The following is a 20,584-nucleotide window of genomic DNA, read 5'->3' as shown; positions in this document are numbered from 1 at the left end:
AGGCACCCGTACTTATTCCGTCAAGGACTACGCAAAAAACAATCCCCATAGAGGTAGGTGGGAACATGCACAAAATATCTCACAAACAAGGATCCAAAGGCTTCCCGAATGGTGCCTGCCACCCACCGCTGGCATGTGAACTCCTGGCATCCGTCATGTCCCCATCAGATCCAAGTGAGCTGCCTTTGCCCATTTTTGATTCAGAGGGTGCTTTCTTTGTTGCCCTTTGGGGTTAAACAAAAGCAGCAATTCCCTGCTTTGTGTGGGGAACGGTTGTTAGGGCGACTGGGAGGAATTCCTTGGCAGGAAAGAAAGGAACGAGCAGAAAAATGCTCAGCTGCAGTCAGAAGCAGAGCAGAGGCACAGCAAGCCAAGGGGACGTGCTCTGCTGTGTTTGTGTTGGTGCCTCACCCCGGCTCTACCACCGGCAGCAGAGGGGCCCTGTGTAGCAAAGGTGATCTGGAAAGGCGAAGTCAACACACCCTTCGCCAACCTCTGCAAAACCTCTGCGCAGAGTCCCCTGCAGCACTGGCTGTCCCTGCTGACCCCGGGGCTCACCCTCCTGAGCTACGAAGGTGCTAAGGGGAGTCAGCCCTGAGTTTTTACTGTATTGCTGCTTCTGTGATTGAACGCCACCCCCCGCCCCCCCAACATATAGACGTGAATTTTCTCTTACGATACTTGGCACCAAGCTGCTTGCAGTTATAAAGGAAACTTGGAAAATTAAGCTGTGCTAGGGATTTTCAAATGGAATTAATCCTATTTTGGGGTCATTTTCACTGTGGAAGATGGTTCAAAGGCACAAGAGGAAAGGGCAGGGTGAGCAGCGAGCTGCCAGGTAGGGAAGACCAATTTTTTTAGGCTTTAGCAACTCTATTTTTGCATTACAGATGCTCTCCTTGCTCAAAACTGCTGCCTTCCCCATCTGCTCGTTTTCCCCAGCTCACACCTCTTTCATAAACAGACAATAACTTTTTGTTTGGATTGGCTTGCTAGCAAATTTACACAGCTCTCATATAATGATCTGATTTCAGGTGATGGTGAGCTGATTAGTAGATGTAAGGGCATTTGCTCTTAAGAACTGTGAGGGCATTCAGCTGCTCATATCCATTTAAGTAGTGATAAACAGGAAAGAGAGAAAAAAAAAAAGGGGGGGGAAGTAATGGCAACAGTAGTAGAAGAAGCAGAAGGTAGTGCCTGGTCTCTGGAATTGTTTATATAGTGGCTTAAAATCTGTAGGATGAAACTAGTGCAGTTTGCATAGTGAGAGAGTGCAATCCTGTCTGCAAACGTAGCAGCTGCTGCAGCAGGAGGCTGCTGTGAGTCACTGGAAGGTAGGGCAAGGTGTTAATAATGGGTGTTGAGCTAAAAGGCTTGTAAGTAAGGGCGTAATGTCCAGACCTGAAAAACATAGTACTACATGAGTTTGGTGATTTCTTTTATGCATAAAAAAAGAATCCTGCAGTTTGCTGAATTGGGTCCTCATCCGTGCTCAGTTCTACATGGTATTGCTTACAGACTGGATTGGAGAAAGTTAGCTATTTTTTAGCCTTGTAGCAGAATACCTCTCTCCTGTTTGGTCTGAGGAGTATGCTCTAATTTCCTCAGGTTTAAGTAGTTATGTCATATGATTACCAGATTATTGATGGGCACAGAATTATCTGTGTTTGGTCTGTTGTTTCCACAATGATTCCACTTGATTTCCAAGTTCCTGGCTGAAAAAAACAAATACAGACTTTGGGGTGAAATTCCCAATGGGCTGTACTGTTCTTGTTAGGCTTGAAAAAGTTCTATTGGAGGTGAAGGCCATGGAGTAAGTGAAATTGCTGAGCAGTTGAGAACCTGGTTTCCATGTGTTCATGTTCCAAAGCAGTCAGCTCCTGTCCTGAAACTTTCCAGGCATAGGGCCAGATTTTACAAACTTACAGATGGGATTGGGGAAAAGGGGGTTGCCTCTGCACCCTAGAAGACTTTAGTCATCCTCAGTCTAAATTGGAGCATCCTTTAGACTGCTGTCATTCAACCTAAAACAGAACAGCCAGAGCTTAATGGGTGGTAAAAGCTTCTTGAAGTAATGCCAGTAATGTACTTTTCTAAGGCTATCAGCACCTTTTTGTTATGCCTTAAATATTTTGGGTGTTTGAAAAAGGTTGAGCAAAATCCTGCTTGTGACTTTTTATAACTTTCCTTATGCTAATTGAATATGGAGCTGCCCTGATACAATGGCACTGATTCAAGCTTGGAAAGTCCCAAGGGCTGGGTCAAGAAAACCTAAGTACATAGGTAGCATCTTCATTTTGTCTAGCTGAAAATTGATTTGGACCAAATGGCTTAAAAATGCACAAACCAAACCCGACCATGGTGCATGTTCCTCTTATGCTGGAGGTTTCTGCTCACTGTTGCTGGCCAATGGCTGTGTTGGGTGTATCAGCAGGAGCAGGGACTCCTTGAAAGCCTGGATGAGGCTGGAGAAAGGTTTACTGTGCAGACACTCTACAGGTGTCTGTATCCACAGCACAACTGAGCCACTGCCCAGGTATTCCTCCTGCATGTTGCAGAGAGATGACTGTATTTTGTGGAGGTACCACAGCATAGTACCCTACAGTACAAACAAACAAGATTGTTGTCTGAGTCCAGTTCTAACCGCCTTAATATGATGTTGGGCAGTGTTTCCGTTGACAGTCTTGTTAGTGCGTTTGGAGTTCGCTTCCAAAAAGGAGTATTACCTGAGGTGCAAAAATGGCCTCGAGGTGGGGGGAGTGAGACAGTGAGTCTTGGGAGAACCTGTGCATCATCTTCTGCCCTTTTTCTGAAGTTTTACATGTTCCTGAGGGTAATCACTGAGCTGTATGTGAGGTTGTGACTTGCATAGCTTACTGATGCTGTAAAAGATGTGTGTGTGTCTCTGGTACACAGTATGAAAGTGCGGGAACCAGGGATAAGCTTACTCACATACACAGCATGTGTGCTGAGGGACGGATGAGAAGTGTAGTAAAGATGAGTCTTTTCATTTTTTAAACCTGCTCAGTTCAACAGCATCTGTGCAATGAAAAGGGATATTGGACTGTAGTGTCTGCCTCCTGCTCCACTGGCCTGTGAGTGCTGACTGCTCTAGTCTGTATTACAGCTGTGCAGCGCTGCTCTGAGCCTTGCTGCAGCGTTCAGGTTCTCCAGACTTTTCCTAGACCATCCATATTGATTTCTTAAATTCTGGTCAGTGTTTCTCTGCATTAAAATCCCCTGTTCTGTCCGTGCACAGCCTTTTTAGTTCCTGCTGGCAAGAACAACCACTTGGGCTTTTTCCTATTTTCTGTCTGGTTTGGTGTCTGCTCCCCTCTGTGACCTACAGCTGTTCGCTGTAACTCTGCCATTTTCTGTCTAGAAGGGCCTTTGTGTCCTTGGAGTCCTCAAGAAAGCTGACCTCCATGGCAAGCTGACCCAATTAAATCCTAACACAGGGAAGAGGCATACATAGCCAGCCACGCACAGCCTTGGTATCCAGCAAAAGCAAATCCACCCTGCTTGTGAATCCGCCTTACCCCCAGGAGGAGGAGGAATGAAGGCCCACTCATGAGCTCTCATTGCTGTGTGCTGTTGATGAACCTGCCTCTCAAACATGGCTAGAAACCAAGCCAGGGCAGACCCTAGCAGCATGCTTATCATGTCAAGGGCAATGCCTCCTCCTTCACAACTTGCGCTAGCCATGATGGATGTGTTTGAGGCAGGAGCAGCTGGCACAGCTTGTTCTCTTGGGAATAGCCGGGGCAGCTTCCCAGGCTATTGGGGACCCCACTGGGTTAAGTGAAATAGCAGTGTGTGGGAAGGAAATAAGAGAGGCCCATAGTTTGGTGTTTACCCAGCATCCCAGGAGGGTCTGTAAATGTGAGAGGGGACAAAGCTCCTATATAGCAAGTGTTAAGATATAGTTGGTGGGAACATTTCCATCAAGGCAGCTTTCCATTTAAAATAAATAAATAAATGCTGGCACGGGTGGATTCTGACAGAAGTCTAGACAGGAAAATATTGCTATGACGATAACATATTTCAGCTGATTTCACAGAAATGTTTCTTCAAATTAAGGCATTATGAGCTGTTCAGCTCTTTTTAAAACAAACACAAAAAGGAAAAAAAAAAAAATTTCACACACTACTCCTAAACCTTAACATGTCACAGCAGCTAGTGCAAGCCCTATGACAACTTAGCTGGGGTTGGCATTACTGAAAGTTATTAGCCTTAAATGTGCTGGTCCTATGTCAGTCTAGAGATGCTTCTTGACACATGCCATGTAAGACTAGGTATGGGATGGGGGAACCTCCCAAGTCTCTGTACAGTCTGCTGCTTTATTGAGCTTTACTGTAAAGTGTAGGATGTGTATGGTGTGGGGTCTGGCTGTGTTTGTGGTATGTTTGGGGGTTTTGATTTTGTTTTGGTTTGTTTTTTTTTGAAATATGCTTTTTTGTAGGAAGGGAGGTAGAGGAGGGTTTGTCAAGTTTCTCAAGTCCTGTTTTGCTGTGTTCCAGATCAGTAGAGCTAGAAAGAGTCCATAATAGTGAGTGAGTGGTTTATCCTGTTATAGCAGAACTCATTGAGTCTCAGTGGAGTTTTATGCTGAGAAATTACCTGGTTGTAATTTGCATGTTGTATCTGTGCCAGAGGCCACAATGTTAACAGGGAAGGGTGTGTATGGGGAGAAGCAGTGGAAATATTACAATGAGCTTTAGTCAACACGGTTGAATGTAGGGCTTCTCACAAGGGAAGCCTTGTTTATTAAGCAACTTGATCTCTCCCTGTGAGATCATATGTGAAAAACAGGTTGAGCCATGTCTGAGGGCGTTGCCTCGTGGAATCTGTAGATAAGGATGGTTTATACCTAGTGTTCCCAGCGCAGAGACCAGTTACATTCTGCAGCTTCCAGAGGGAATAAGCCTCCTGAGGAGTACAGTTATTCAGGTTTTCTTGTGGTAAGTTTATTGAAAAGAACTTTAGTTTCTTCCTCTTCTCCCTCTACCCCTTTCAAATCTCTGACCATGAGGTGTGATGTGTGTGGTTTTCTTCTCCAACAGACCCAGGTATCGCTACTGAGACTGCAATGGCATGGTGGAAGGCCTGGGTAAGTAGAGGAAATATTGAAGACACCCTGATTTTTTTTGCACCATAATAAGGTAACTGATGAGTTGCATCAGGCACTGTGTGGGAATGAGATGTTTCCCTTTAAAAATCAACGAGACCTATTTACTGGTTTTCTGACTATAAAATAGCATTCAGCACTTCAAAACCTTGATTGAGGAAGGTTGTTAACATGATTGCTGACTTTAAGAAGAGCAGACTCTCTCTGGTTCTTCAGTTGAGAGTGGTGCAGGGAGCCGTTTGTGTGCCTTTGTACGTGGGGAGATGATACTGGGCAACAGCAAAATTACACAGCTGAGGTCTGCAAGCTGTGGCTCCTTGTCCACTCCCTTCTCTTGTGGCAGTGAGTTCAGGTCACAGACGTGTCCCCATTTTGGTCCCCAGTTGTGCTGGCAGGCTGTGGTCACAGAGAGAGATGTGGTCAAGCCACAGTGTCTTTTTAATATTGCAATGACAATGTGGACTTGAGCACCCTGTCTGTCTGCTAGGAGCCAGAAATGCTGTGTATGTTCTCTTTTAAACTCTTGTGGCTTTGGGAGGAATGTGGCAGGATGGGGGGGATGCTCATGGGGTGCACTGAGGCAGCCTCCGGGGTACGGCTGAGGCCAGGCGGCAGGCAGCTCTGGTGATGAACACAGCTCTGCTGCCATCCACGGCAGCTCTCCCATTAGCCTCTGTGGAAGGCCAGGTTTACTCCCAGACTTTATCTCCAGATAACTATAAGCCAAAGCCTAGAAGAGACCTGCTGGAGACATGTGATGGAGCAGTACTGGTAGAGAAGACTTCTTTCCCAGCCCTGTCCCTTGCCCAGCACCACTGCCAGTAGTGCACAGGCTTTCTCTGCACTGCTTTTGTCTTGTTTGTGGAAAGATTTGTCCCAGAGTCCCCCCACTTCTTGTTGTTTCAGCAGCCTGTGCAAGGGGTGAGCCTGCACCGAGGCTCAAGGGCTGTTGCTTGTCTCCCACCTGGGGCACTGGTGGTCCTGGCACGGGTGGTTGAGCAGGGGACAAGGGGCGCTGCTGCCACATGCCAGCAGAAGTACCTGGGAAGCATAGGAGAGAGCTGCCTTGTAGTGTATTGTATTACCTCAGGTGCAATACGTCATCAAGGAGTGAGAACCACTTTGCATGGACATGACCATTTTTCAGGTTCTCAGTTACAATTTTGCAACCGAGGGGTGGAAACTAGAGAAAAAAACAAAGCAAAACCTAACTAAAATGCCTTGTGGGGTGGTGAATACCAAGCTAATTCCTACTTTCCTTCAGTAAGCTTCAGTTAGGAAACTTTCCTGATATCAAAATATATCATGATCTTTTTTTTTTTCCCCCAGAAAGGTTAAAATTGTAGTCTTCCTTTATGCTGATTTCCCTCTGCCTCCTTATTTCCTCTTGGAAGTTTAGTATGGTAAAATGAAATTTTTTTTCCAAAGCTTGGAGTAGCTCTCACTTTAATTTTTCCCTTTCTGCTGATCTGTTCCCCACTACCCCACAAGGTAGAAATCATCTGAAAACTTACTGTGAGAAAAGGAGAGAAGCTCTTGAAAGCTCCAGCAATCTCTCACCTGTTGGAGTTGTAGGGGGTGAGGGCATGAGTAGGAGATGAGAGGGCAAAGGAAGGATGGTAAAAAATTGTTCTGGTTTTCTAAACCGTTCATTAAAAATAGAGTTTAAAAGCAAAAGGAATGAAAAAAATGTGAAACATTTTCAGAAACTTTCCACTGGGAAAAAAACCCTCAGTAACCCCACCTGTCCCCAAATTCCAGCTTTTCAAACCTAAACAGTAGTTTATTGAAAATATTTTGGTAGGAAAACTTTTAATCCCCTTCACCTTCATTTATAGGTAAAATGTCTCAGAACATCAGCTGTAAGGTATACCGATTCCGTTGCTTTTGCGCCAATTACTTATCTTCACATGAGTTACAAAGATGCCTTGAGTAGTTTCAGTTAGGTAATTGCAGAATTAATTCATCTGAGAAACAACCCCAAACTGAACAGGGTTTCTCTGGAAACCTGTTGTGATTGTACCTGTGCTGGAACAATTACATACACAGAGAGTGAGGTGTATGAGTCATGAGTGTGCTACTTAATCCAGGATGGGCTGTAAACGTTTATTGGAATTAGTACCAAAAAAGGCCATTGTTTAATTTGTTTCCCCTGCCTCCAAATGAAAGCTCAGTTTTGCACTCCCTCTTTCACTCTGACTGTCCTTGCATGCAGCTAGAGATCATTGTCCATCTTTTTCAGAGTAAAATCAGATGGATGAGTGTAACCGGCTTTCCGGGGCAGTTGTGATGGTGCTGGCTGACTTCACAGAGGACCAGAAAAGGAACACTTGCAATGGTCCTGCCAACTAAGCCAAACTGTTCCAGACTGATGACAAACTGTTGGGGGTGGCAATGCTTTAGTCTGTTACTGCTCTTTCTGCAGTGACAGCTTCACCACAGCCTTAAACTTGCTGCTCAGTAATCATTGGGATTCAAAGCTGCATCTATTGAGAAGTTTCCTGTTAACACCACCTGCTTCACAGCTGCTCTTTCTGCTGGGAGCAAGGTGTGGTAGCACAGGAGTCTGTCTCTGTGCCGGCTGTAGAAAAAACTTCTCCAGATCTTGCTGATTGATGAACATAATTGCCGTACGGTTGCTTGTCACTGCTCCCAGAGCTCGGCTGGCAAAGGGGCTGGCCTGCAGACGTGTGCCAGCTATATCTACTGGTAAAGCACTCCACAAGGACACCTGAGCTGGTTTGCCCACAGCCACCCTTAGGACAGCTTGGATGACCTAGAAGGACTCTAAGAGAAGAGGGATAGACCCCTCTTTCACACAAGAAATAAGAACAGAAGGGATTTGCATCATAGCAGGAGGCTGATAGGTGGCACTTGGTGGTCCATGTTATGCAAGTCAGACAAGACAACTACAGTGATTCCTTCTGGTCTGTAAGCTCTGATTTGAAGGTGCTTTTTATCTGACTGTGAAAGCCATCCCCTTTGAAAAATCCATCAGGTCATACTGATTTAATTAGTTCAATATTAACCTATCCCTGCAAGTAAATTTATGAGAATATAGTCATTTCCTGGGGCAACTTAAATCTCTCTGCTGCTAAGAAAAAGAAAATTGTGTCCGTTATTGGAATGAAGTGGTGATGACTCTTTATGCCTAACCACTCTTGTGATCCCCTGTTGATAGGACCTTATTGTTAGAGATGTGTCAACATATTCAAGCCAATCCCTTGACTAACAGCTTTTGTTAAATTGAAGCTCTTAATCCTGGGTTCTGATTGATGGCCCCACTACCTTGTGGTGACTGGAATAAGTTTCAGTGTGTCTTTCTGCCCTGGGACTCTCGCACTGGCAGTGCCTTTTGGGTCTGTCTGGAGGATTCCTGTGTAGTTGGCCCTTGGTTCAGAGGAGAACATCAAACCTGCACTCCTCCAGATGGATCTCTTTCTTCAAAGTAGTCTCTTGGCCCAAATCCTTCCAGTGGAAATGTGTCCTTCTTGAAACATGCTGTGCAGAAGCACAGCAGCAGAATAAAGCTGCTGCTTAGAAAAATGGTATGTGAGAGCATGACTATTCCATGGAATCGAAAAACTACACATAAAAACTACCCTGCACCAAACCACTGGGAAATGCAGTATGATACGATAGCATACATGCTGTGATGCATTGTATTTAAGGGGTGAATAGGAAAGTCTAGCCTACTCAGCTTTTTCTGCCAGACTGCCTGCACCTAATGACTGTTGCAGCAGTGTCAGTCATGCTTTGTGCTTCATGTTTCTGCCAGGAGCCACAGGCTGGTACAGGCAGGTGGAGGCAGGAAACTTGTGTTCTCTTTGGAGCTCTGCTCTCCTGAGAGACTTTGAACCAATCCCCTCACTTTTCTGTGCCTTCCCCATGTGTAGGCAATGAATAATCTTAATGTAGTTTCAAAATACTTTTTTTTTTTTTTTTTCAGCTAATGAAAAGCAGTGGTGAAAAGTCCTGTATTTTTCTTCTTTCAGAGCGAAGAAGAGGGCAGGTCTGTGACAGGTGCTTTAAACTTTGACCCTGCACCTGATGCTCAAACTCTGTACAAGGCCATGAAAGGGCTTGGTGAGTTGACTCCAACCACATGTAATTCTATGTTCTGCTTATAACTGCCAAGTTGAAAGGCATTCCTTAAGAAAGTTGCAGCCAGATATATCACTTTTTTTCTCATGTAGAAAATTAAAAATTAAAGTTTCCTCAGTACATACTTAAACTTCTACATGAAGGCAATGAACCATGGAAGGTTGTCTGAATATTTGAATTGGGATTTTGGGCTAGTCTCAACTTATTCTATGCACTGTGTTTATGGCTTATTGTTGCTCTCCACAGGGACTGATGAACAAGCTATAATTGATGTCCTAACCAAAAGGAGCAATATGCAGCGTCAACAGATTGCCAAATCCTTCAAAGGACAGTTTGGAAAGGTTCTTCCAAAACAAAGTCATAGCCAGTCACTGTTTCACTGCATGCAGGATGTAGTAAATGGGTGTACTGTTCATCCTGCAAGCCTGATGCAAACAATATGCAGGTCTTTTGCAAACAAGTAGATTAGTATTTATTTATAAGGCCTGGGGTGAATGTGTGAAATTAATTTTTGGTCAGAAAAAACTGGGTTTCCCCCAAAGATTGTAATTTTTTTATTTTTTTATTTTTTTTGTAAAATCCATTTTGACCAGAAATATTTTTTTAAAATCTATTTTAACTTAAAATGTAACTTCATATTGTTTTCAAAGCTGTAACAAAACCCAAATCTTTCAGAGTGGCATTTTGAGTAAAATATTGGTTTGGGGCCCTTTTAAATGCCAAAGAAATTTCAATTTAAAGACTTATTTAATTACATTTGGAAATTCTGAAAATGAAAACAAACTGCAGTTATTGACAACCATGTTTTCCTGTGGCTATATTTCTGTCTGATAAAATTCTTACTTTTATTGGGAAAACTTTTCCACCAGACAACCCTGCCACCAGCCCTACTCTGGAGTCTCCAACAACCCTTGCTGGAAAGGGGACTGCCATGCAAGGGCCTTGGAAAGGGAAGCAAATGGGGGGGAGGGCAAGTATGGGACAATGAATAGAGTGGTTGCATCCCACTAAAACAGCGTGAGTCATAACCTAAAAAAACCTGCCTTATAGTAAAAGGAAAGTTTGAAATCTGTCTTCAAACAGACTGCATGCCTGATTCTGCAAAAGTCCTGGGTGCATGTTTATATTCAGGCTTTGGGAATCAGCTCGGTCTGAAGCTACATCCCTTGCTCAATTCAAGGCCTTCAGCTGCCTGGTTCTGCTCACACAGTAAAGCAGGGTGGAGGAAGATTTTAACCTTCCCTACTCTGCTGCAGAATTAATTAGTACCTTGGGAGAAGCTTGAGTATTGGGACAACAGGGAATGTGGAAGGACCTAGACAAATCCCCTTTTGGATTTATGTGCCTTTTTCAGTCCCAGGACCTTTTCTAATAAACTATCGATGCAGTACTGTCATTCAGCTTCATTGTAAGCCATGGGCATTAAAAACATCCTGTGAGGCTTTTTATGTAACCATGTGATGCATGTTTAACAGGATCTGATTGAAAGCCTGAAGTCTGAACTGAGTGGCAACTTTGAGAGGCTCATTGTAGCTCTCATGTACTCCCCGTTCAAGTATGATGCCAAGGAGCTCTATGATGCCATGAAGGTAAGTGAATTGCATGCTAATACTTAAGTAGTAGTAGCACAGATACAGTGCTAATTTCCTGTAACTGTGCTTATTAATGCAAGTGGTAATAACTGGACTGTTACATGTTTAAGTTTGTTATTAGCAGTAGCCTTTGAGAAATAGCCAATTGTACTATTAATGCATATTCTGGGGGAAAATGCTGCTTTAATATTTAGGACTGTATGAGAGTTTCTGCAAATAGTGTCTCATAGAGCCTGGGGAAGGCAACAGCAAAACTAAATTCAGCTTTGGCAAGGAGTGAACATCCACAGATTACGGTCTTCAGTTAGACACCTCTTTGCTGCTTTCTGCAGTGCCTCTCCTGAGTGGAGCTCAAGGACACAAAGCTACTGCCCTGACACATCACCTGAGATGTGAAACCTTTAAGAAATCAAGAAGTGGTGGTGCGTGGGCCAGGCTGAGTTTGGCTGGGATCCTACCTATTGATAGAGTATCTTTTCAAGTTTCAGATGCAGAGAAGTCTATTAAAACAGTACAAAGATGGACTAACTAGACAAGCATTGGTCTCCCTGCATTCCTCTAACACTGTCTGTCACCAAAGAGCTGAATCCAGAAATGTATTCCAGAAGTGCAGGGTTACATAAAATCATCCTTTACAAATGAGGCACCTCAGTAAAAGAAACCGTGTTCAACCTACATGTGCTTTCGTCGTGACAGTTTCTCACAGCTCAGCACATAGCCTAACACTTTGCTGCCATCAGACTCCTCGCTTGACCATACTTCTCTAGCAATAAATTATACTCCATGACTAGATGCCTTTCTCCACCTTTATTTCTCCACTATGTTTTCTATTAAAGGGTGTGGGAACAAGTGAAGATGTTATCATAGAGATCCTGGCATCCCGGACAAAAGCACAAATCAAAGAGATAATCAAGGCCTACAAAGAAGGTAAAGTGCCTGGGGCTCTGATTTGTGTGGTCAGAGCAATGTGTGACTGCCTGATTGCACAGCAGGAATGGTGTTACCAACTAGCACTGTCAGCAGGAAAATGGGGTTCTTAAAAGCAAGAAGGTGTAACCTAACTCTGCTTTCAGGCTGGCAAACAGAACATAGCTATGCTGAGAAAATTTGAAAATCCCTTTCTAGGTCTCCATCCAGCTACAAGAAAAGGTCAGCAAATGACAAATTTGGTTCAGTTTGGCCACACTGGCTATTGTCAGAATGCAAACAAAACTATAGCTATGTGCTTGGCTTTTTCTCCCCATTAAATACACTCTAGATTGGAATTTATCAAATATGTATTTGAAAATATTTGATATCTTTTTGGTCCCTTAAACTATGTCTGCAGCATTAGCTGTATGTTTATGCCTTGGACATCAGTGGAGCTAGTGACTCAGTCGGATGCAAATGCTGACCTAGGTATCACTGAGGGTGTGAGCTGATCTCAGCCCTGTTTATTTCCCTAGTGACCTTCTTGACTAGTGTCATGCTATTGTGTGTCCCTGGGTGACTGGTAATATCCTGACTGTATAACCCAAATAACAAATCTTTCCCTTGTCCTTCTCTTTCCCTTGGGTAGAATATGGTTCTGATCTGGAAGAAGACATAAAATCAGAAACAAGTGGCTACTTTGAACAGATTCTGGTTTGCCTTCTTCAGGTAAAGCTACAGAAGAGAAATGAGGGTATAAAGATCTTTGCATTTTTCTCTTCCTTTTTGGAGCAGACGTGCAACAGAAGAGGCAATACAGTCATGATCACTGGATAAACTGCAGAGACAGACATGTTACTTGGACTGGATCTGTGTTTCTGCTTCAGTGTGACTGAAGCAGGGAACCCTCCCTCCCTTAGCAGCAGTGAGAGAGCTGGGAACTTAGCTTTGCTGCAGGGACACACCTCACTTTTACATATGTGTAAAGCCGTTGCACTCTACAAGGGTCTTGGAAAACAATGCCCCTCAACTATGATTCACCGCTCTTCCAGGGTCTGTGCCCTCAATGCTGAGTGCATTTGGATGCATTTATCCTAACATGTTTTCTGAATTTTCCTGCCTAGCAGCAGAATAACTTAGCAATTTTTTGACTCCACTTTATATGACTGATTTCAGTGCCTTTCAGTGAAGGAGTTAGCACTTGTGCTGTCTGAAACATTACTGCTTGAGTACTCTGCAGAAGTAGATAGCTGAGAAGGATAATGATCTTTGCCCAGAATGTACACTGCAGTCCTTATATATGGAAGAATCTTCATGAGACAAAATGGTTACCTTTCTTTTTCTTCTCGTAGGGTGAGAGGGACAATGCCACCCTCTATGTGGACACAGCACTGGCTCTTCAGGATGCAGAGGTACTGTCAAATGCCTGTGATCAGTGATATGCCTGCCTTGCACTTGTCTTGAACTTCAGAGTGCTTCAGTGGGCAGCAAAGTCCTGGTCAGCAGAGGGTTGGAGGCATGATAGCTTGTGGAGGGGTGGTCTTCAAGCAGAAGCAACTTGGGGTTCTTCAATTTTGCCTGCATTGCTGAGCCTTGCTGTTCCAAAGAGTGATGAGAGCTGGGCTTGGGCTCAGCTGCTTTTGATACGTGAAAGTATGAGGGTATGGTGGAGAAGGACAGCAAAGAATAGGGAAGAGACCTCAAGAGTATTGTTGGCTGCTTCAGCTGCTGCAGGAGGGATGGAAAGGGTGGAGATAGTGGCTGCTACAATTTGACTAGGAGACATAGTCAAGGTTTTTCATAGTCAACCATTTTAAGACAACAGTCTAGTTCGTGCAGTATTTTAGGTTACTTCAAACCCCTTTACCCTAGCAGTGCCTTAAGCCAAACTCTGTTCCTTTACCAGCTGCACACACAGAACATCTCTCTTAACAATTGTGTGTTAAATTACAGACTCTTTATGCTGCTGGGGAGAAGATAGAGGGCACTGATGAGATACAGTTCATCACCATCTTGTGCAAAAGGAGTGCCACACACTTGCTGAAAGGTATGGAGCAGAGCCCATACTCCCAAGCCTCTGAAATGAGAAAGCATTTTAGCCAAGAAAAGGCAGGGCTATAGATAGGAGAGATGGGTGGTCAGAAATAAGTATCTGAGTCTGTCTCCTAATCCTTGGTCACTCAGTGACCAAAAGCTCCCAGCAGCTTTCATGAAAACTCACAAAGACAGTGCTGCTGAAAATCAAGTGACTTATCTAGGACTCCTTATACAGTGGTGATGGCTGGATAGTATAGCTGTTTTTATGATGGCTGGATAGTATAGCTGTTTTTATGAACCCAAGGAGAGAGAATGAGTCCCTTTCTAACTAGGTAGGAGCATGCAGTGGACAGGCCCATGACCCCTTGGATGTGGGTTTCTCTAGGAAAGAAAGCACTGAAAATGTAGCTGGTTATTCAGTGCTGGAGAATCTCAGGGTGCACCCTGCATTTCTGCCCCAGGTTCTTCTGAGGGCATCAGAGGCTGCTGGGATGGAAGATACTAACCCAGCTCCAGCTAAGGGAACCCTCAGCTCCCCACTGCCCTGTGCAGCAGAGTCCCGGCCTTTTCATCTCACGAATTTTGAGGCAGTCCAAGGCTCTGACTAACAGATTTTGTTATGTTGGCTGAATCTAAGCATATCAAGTACTGTGTAAATCAGCTGGACCTAAACTGATAAATTTAGCTGGTGACAAATTAGGTATGCCTGAGTGTTTTTTCAAGCTGAGGTCTTCGGAGACTGTTTTCTAGGCCCTGGAGGCCAGCTCCCCCTTGTGTTTCAAATTTATTCTCCCAGCATCACTTAGAAAACAACAAAAAAAGGTGGTCTCTAGTCTTTGGCTGTGTCTGCCTTTAAGAACTGAATTTCAACCAGTTGTTGTCAGGATGCAACCTACTTTGGGATCTACTGTATCACCAAGAAAGTAATTTCCTCTGTAACTGTTTATCTTTAAAACTTGAATGTAATTGTTGCAGCTATTTTTATTTTTTTTTTATATACACGGAGAGTAGGCCTAAGTTGAGAAGGTTGTATCCATCTGCCTATTCTGTGGTATTGCCTTTCTCCAAAGCATCCGAGTGTTAATGTTAGGTATCTGATCTTGAATGCTGAGCAAACTTCATTAAGATGTCCATTGCCTTACATAGCAGTTTTCCTTCTTTCCTTGTCTGAAAGCTAGGAATCAAAACTGAGATCTGTAATTCTGTACCCTGGAGTATCCAGAGTGTATAAGGTGAACAACAACTCCATTGATGAGCTTTTGTTAATGTGGGAGTTCAAATACCTTGGAATCTGCACCTGTGTTTTGCTCATCTTTTCTGAGTTGTTTTTTTAAAATTGTGGTTGAAATAGTAAGTTTTCCCAAACTTTTGTCATCATTTAAAAGTCCAAGGGCTGTGAGCAGCCATTTAATTTGATTTTATGTTGGCTTCTGAAGCTAGTGACATCAACAAAGACCGAATGACAGAGTTGTGCCTAACCTTCTGTTGTCTGCTTCATTTCTGTGGTTAAAGACAGTGATGAAGGGCCAGATTTCCAAATGAATATGAGGTGACTGAACTTGCATTTTCAAATGAAGGCAGGGAATTAAGACACATGGATGGATTGGCTTTTTGTGAACGTTGCCATCTATTTTTTGTAGCTGAATTCTGGGCTTGACTAATGTCTCCTGAAGTTGGTGCAAATGGGGCCATTGCTTTAGCGGGATCTGTGTTTTCATATCACCACATAAGCAATACCTGTAAATATTGGGCACAAAATGCCTGAGCAGTTGCTTAGTAAAAAACTGAAGTACTTGGTGTTTCAAACAGTGTTTGAAGAATACCAGAAACTGGCTGGTAAGAGCATCGAAGACTCTATCAAGAGTGAAACCCATGGTTCACTTGAGGATGCCATGCTGGCTATTGGTAAGAGTGGCTACATTTCCCTTTATTTTGTCTGAATCTGCTGCCTTTCTCCTGCAGCAGTTGACTGTTATGGGATGGATCTACTTTATAAAGGTATCTAGTAGGAAGGAAAGGGTACTTCTTTGGTAAGATAAACTCAGATCCCAGGGGCACACTGAACTAGTGGAAAGCATGTTGAATCTATGTTACCTGCTGCCCTGGACTGGAATTACCATTGATTCTTCCTGAACCTTTTTGTATGTCTAGTGAAATGCACCAGGAACGTCCATTGCTACTTTGCAGAGAGGCTGTACCATGCTTTAAAGGTAAGACTCTTCATTGTAACATACTTGTTTTCATAATGGACTTAATTTTTAACCTGACTTCCACCAATTCAAATTAGAAGAGCCAAGGTTTTGGTGAAATCCAAACACCTTGGGAAGAAAAGTACCCTTTAAGCTTGAAATACAAAGGGAGTCTGGCTTTTCTGACTTAAGAGTCTGCAAGGAGCCCAGTCCCACCTTCTGGAACATGTACAAAACTTCTGGAAGAGGCTTTTCTAGGAGGTTGGTCATGGTGGAGTTTTGCCCATAGTGTTAACTTAATAGACTGGACTGCATTTTTTTTTTTTTCTTAGGAAGCAATTCAATGGCAGCATAAAATGAAAGAGTTCCAAATGGGGGGACACAAGGCATTTGCAGACTGTGCCCCTGTAAATCTTAACTGATACGTAAAAGATGTCAGCTCTCCCAACTTCGTGGAAAACTGAGATGACTGATTATTTTTATCAATGTGATCTTAATTTTCCTGTGAGTGATTAAACAATATTGGTTGAAGCCAAGTGTTGCATGGGTGATGCTGCAGAAGGACAACATGTATTCAGTGCTGACTTCCAACTCTGTAGCATGTTTGCTTTTGCATTTGACATGTGCCATGAATTATAGTACACTTCCATGGTGGACTTGTGGTATTGAGAGTGGCCCCTGGGTGGGGGGCGTGGAGGTGGTGGCCCTCCAGAAAGAGAAGCAGATGTGCTGCAAAACATGTGCCAAGCAATGTTTGAAAGCTGACTCCTCCTGTCCTGGACCAGTTTGCAACAGCTTATCCCTTGAACGCCTGCTAACATCGCAGACTGATATATCTGTTATTCCAGGGAGCTGGCACCCATGATGGGACTCTTATAAGGGTGATCGTTTCTCGAAGTGAAGTTGACTTAAATCTTATAAAGGCTGAATTCAAGCGTATTGCAGGAAAGTCTCTCTCCAGTATGATTCTGGTAAGCAAGATTTGATATGATGGTTCCTAGCCGTCACATACATTCCTAACCTGGCCAGCACTGCGGGATGCTTCCGTGGTTGTTATTGGTAAAAATGTCATTTCTGCTAAGATCATAGCTCTCCTTCATTAGGCCTACTAACAGTCATCTCCTTGAGACACATACATGCCTGAAAGGTGAGTCAGACTGTATGCTCTGCAAGTGACTTGGGCAAAGCCAAAGCCGAAGAGAGACTGCTCCAGGTTTTTCATGGACCAGACTCTGTGTCTGTGCACCTCATTCTCCTAGATAAATCTAGATTCATTTAATCCTTCCCACACCGGTGTGCCATTTTCTAATCTGTCTCTGCTGTCCTTAACTACCTCAAGCCAGTGCCATATAAGTCAAAACAGTGCTGGGGTTTTTTGTTTTGTTTTCTTTTTCTTGGTGGTGGTTTTGTTCTTTGTGGGTTTTGGGGGGTTTTGCTGCTGCTGCTGCTGCTGTTGTTTTGGGGTTTGGGAGTTTTTTTAGCTGACTTAATCCCAGATGAAGGCCTGGTCTATACTGTGGCGAGATAGGTTTAGATACTGAACCTTGTCAAAGCTCATTATAGCTTTTGAGGTTTGAGTCTCAGCTCTGAGTGAATGGCCCTCTCCTGTTAGGGCTGAAATGTTGGGTTTTACCATTTGTCTTGAGGACTCTGGGACATTCCTCTCCCCCAGTGCAAATGGCACAGAAACCCTATCCTTAGCAGTCCCCATGGGAAGTCTGTTTCTGTAATGAAGGCCGTTTCTTCTAATTGACACTGTCAGTGTCTGTCATGTTGATTAATGATCAGTCTTCAAGGGTCTTCATGGAATATTCATTCCTTCTGAGAAGTAGAACTGGCTTTACACCTGTCGTCACAAAATATTCAAAATGAGCAAATTTTTTATCTAGTGATATTCTCTGTAGTGCTTCTCTAGACCTAAATGGTCGTATTTGTGGCTTTTTAAAAAAATGTCATGTGTCAGGGCTAACTATACTGCCCTTTCTCTTCCTGTAGGGGAGAGACATTACACAAATACCCAGGGACATAAAATCTGAACAAAACAGGCTTGACCGCTCTCATTCATGTTGACTTTGTGCTGCTCTGTGGGATGGAGACCTGATCAATTGCTCACCTGTATTCCAAAGAAAAGAATTGGACTTGATAAATGTTATTTCAGGTGGCAGCTACAAGCCTCATTTCTCTGTTCGCTTTTGATGGTGTGTCAGCTGGCAGTAACTCTGCTGAAGTCTGGCTTGCTCTTTCCAAAGTCCTTTTCCTGTGTGAGCATATTCCATGGACTAACAAAGTTAGCACTCAGAGTGTGCAGAGGAACTTCCGCATTCACCTTTTTATTTATTTATTTTTAATCTTTTTCTCCTGTCAGGATGACACCAGTGGCGATTACAAGACAGCCTTGCTGAATCTCTGTGGCAGTGACTGACGAAATCTAGGAGGAAGATGTTGAAATGGATCCAGAGAAAAAATTAACAGTGAACAAGGGTCTGAAAATGTACGTGCAGAAAACCTTTCCATTGATCCAAGTGGGGAGAAAAAGAAGATCAAATTAATGGCCAAGACTTCCAAAGCTTTCTGAAGGATGTGGATACTCATTACACATTAAAAACTATTCACTTCCAAAATACTTTTTCAAACACAATTGAGAATGTTCCTTTTTTGTTTCCATTTTGTTCTGTGCAATTTCCCTTCTTTTTTAATGTACTGTGAAGGATGGCACTTGGATGTGAAATTGAAGGCTTTTTTTTAAACCCTCTGTAGGTGCTTCACAAGTCTGAGCAATCCTACAGAGCTTGGCTGTCCTGAAGCCTTGCTAACTTCACTAGGACAAGCTGGTACAGCATTGACCATTTCCCTGGTGCTAGCAGGGTGGGTCTGGAAGGAGTCCCAGATATTAATGAGGCTTTAGGGCATGGGTCAGAATGGAGATTTCGGTCCTAGGGGGCTGGTTTAGCAGCCTTATCTGCATAACTTCAGTGGCAGCTCCCCAAGGAGCAGGGAATGACAGAGCTAAACTGGCTGTAAGCATGTGAAAGTTGAAAGCTGTGTTCATGATTTCCTTCTTGCTTGTGTGAGTGTCTGCAGGGGTAGACTGACAAGTTCAGGGTATGACATCAATGTCAGACTGTGGGGAAATCAAAACTGGGACGGATGATTTGGTTTTGGTGAATAGAGGATATCCTGCTCTTGGGAGCAGACCTGTTTCTGCTCCTGGTTTCACAGCAACTTCTCAGAAGTCTGTGGCCTCCCTTGGAAGTTCCCCACCATGTCCATGACTGCACCTACTGCTTGCTAAGTGAGGCCCCAAATTTGGACAGTGATACAGAGAACCAGATGAAGTGCTTTGAGAAGCTTGGCTCTGCCTTGACCAATGATTCTCCACGCTTAAAGCAACTAATTTAAATGTGTAATTACCAAAAGCTGTTGTGTTCTGAGAAGTACCTTCTCTGATTTTCTGACAGCGGGGTGGTTCTTCCCTTGCCCTGCTGAAATAAGCAGGAACTGGTGCAGTAAAAGTAATGAGTTCAAATAGTCTTAGGGAGTCCAGGACCCAGACCTGGGGTCAGGGGCTCTGCATCCCTCAGATGAACACGAATAGGAGGAGGTTTCAATCTCTGATCCTTTAAGTGCTTGTGTTTCCAGTGATATCTCTATTCCCACCTGGACTAAAATGAGTTGGAGGCATGGCTCTAGACTGAGCATCAGTGGGAGATTCTTCATTCAGATTTGGGGGGATGGGGGCCAGCTCCAGGCATCAAAGGACAGGGAATCCCATGTCCCTTCTGCTGGCCAGAAGACCTGCTTGGATTTTCGGAGAGCCACCTGTTCTCACTGGCCCTGATCATCAGCCTTCCCCCCGGGTTTTCTGAAGAGCGGGTTCAGGCACTAGTTTCCAGCGAGAGGCATGCCCGGACCGGGGATGGAATGCCTGCTGCGGAGAAAACCGTGCTTACACCACCATCTTGTGGGGGACAGCCCGTGTGCAGCCCGGCCGGCGGGACCGCGGCGGGACGCTCACGGACCCACGCGGGACCCCGAGACCTGCCGGCTGGAGAGGGCGGGTGAGCGAGCACCCCGGTCGCCCCCCCGGGTAGTGCCCAAGGCCTCGGTCACAGGGCTTGACCCCAGCGGGAGAGATGCAGAGCAGGCGGGGGCGGGGGAGGGGGGGGGGGGGGGGGGGCGAGGTTCGCTCCCTGTGAAACAGCGCATGCTTTCCCTCCCAGCTGTTTTAACATCTGTAAAGAAGGGGCGCTTTGGCTGCCGGGGTCCCCTGCGTGACTCCAGTCTGGGCTTTCTCACACTGCAGCCCCTTGGCTCTGGTATGGCTAAGAGGCTCTGTAGGAATTCTCTCCTCTGACCAGATCCGTGTGATGAGGCTTAGGTGAAAATACGAGCTGTTCCCCCTGTGTTTGGGGTATTATTTTGAAAAGGCCAAATGGCAATTTGTAACTGCTGAAGCAGGGAGTGTGAATGACTTATACGGTTGTACCCACGATGTTTGCGTTTCCTGAGGTCAGACAGGCAGCCAGTGAGACATAATCCCTGCTCTGAGGGACTTAAAATTGGACTAGGAAAGCCTAATGAAAGCTCAGCTCTTCAAATATATTTTAGTTCAGAGCTGTCTGTTG

At 44.3% G+C, this 20,584-nt stretch overlaps 1 protein-coding gene across 1 annotated transcript; it reads left to right on the top strand.

Annotated features, from left to right (window-relative positions):
* Positions 1–819: 819 nt before the first annotated feature.
* ANXA8L1 (annexin A8 like 1) lies at positions 820–18,598 on the top strand. Its single transcript, XM_049810219.1, has 14 exons — positions 820–838; positions 4,884–4,961; positions 5,064–5,110; positions 9,124–9,214; positions 9,479–9,573; positions 10,708–10,821; positions 11,661–11,751; positions 12,383–12,462; positions 13,086–13,145; positions 13,687–13,780; positions 15,580–15,675; positions 15,922–15,980; positions 16,808–16,930; positions 18,325–18,598. Exons 3-14 carry the CDS (start codon positions 5,090–5,092, stop codon positions 18,379–18,381), a joined length of 981 nt encoding a protein of 326 aa, XP_049666176.1. The 5' UTR covers positions 820–838; positions 4,884–4,961; positions 5,064–5,089; the 3' UTR covers positions 18,382–18,598.
* The last annotated feature ends 1,986 nt before the right edge of the window (positions 18,599–20,584 follow it).

This window comes from Accipiter gentilis, chromosome 9 (assembly GCF_929443795.1).
Source record: "Accipiter gentilis chromosome 9, bAccGen1.1, whole genome shotgun sequence".
Classification (NCBI taxonomy): domain Eukaryota; kingdom Metazoa; phylum Chordata; class Aves; order Accipitriformes; family Accipitridae; genus Astur; species Astur gentilis.
This window is presented reverse-complemented; position numbering and strand designations above follow the sequence as displayed.

Excerpts from the sequence above, each read along its gene's own strand:
- ANXA8L1 (XM_049810219.1), top strand. The coding sequence starts at position 5,090 with ATGGCATGGTGGAAGGCCTGG. Across the intron at positions 15,981-16,807 it reads GGCTGTACCATGCTTTAAAG|GGAGCTGGCACCCATGATGG; the intron begins GTAAGACTCTTC and ends CTGTTATTCCAG. Across the intron at positions 16,931-18,324 it reads CTCTCTCCAGTATGATTCTG|GATGACACCAGTGGCGATTA; the intron begins GTAAGCAAGATT and ends TTCTCCTGTCAG.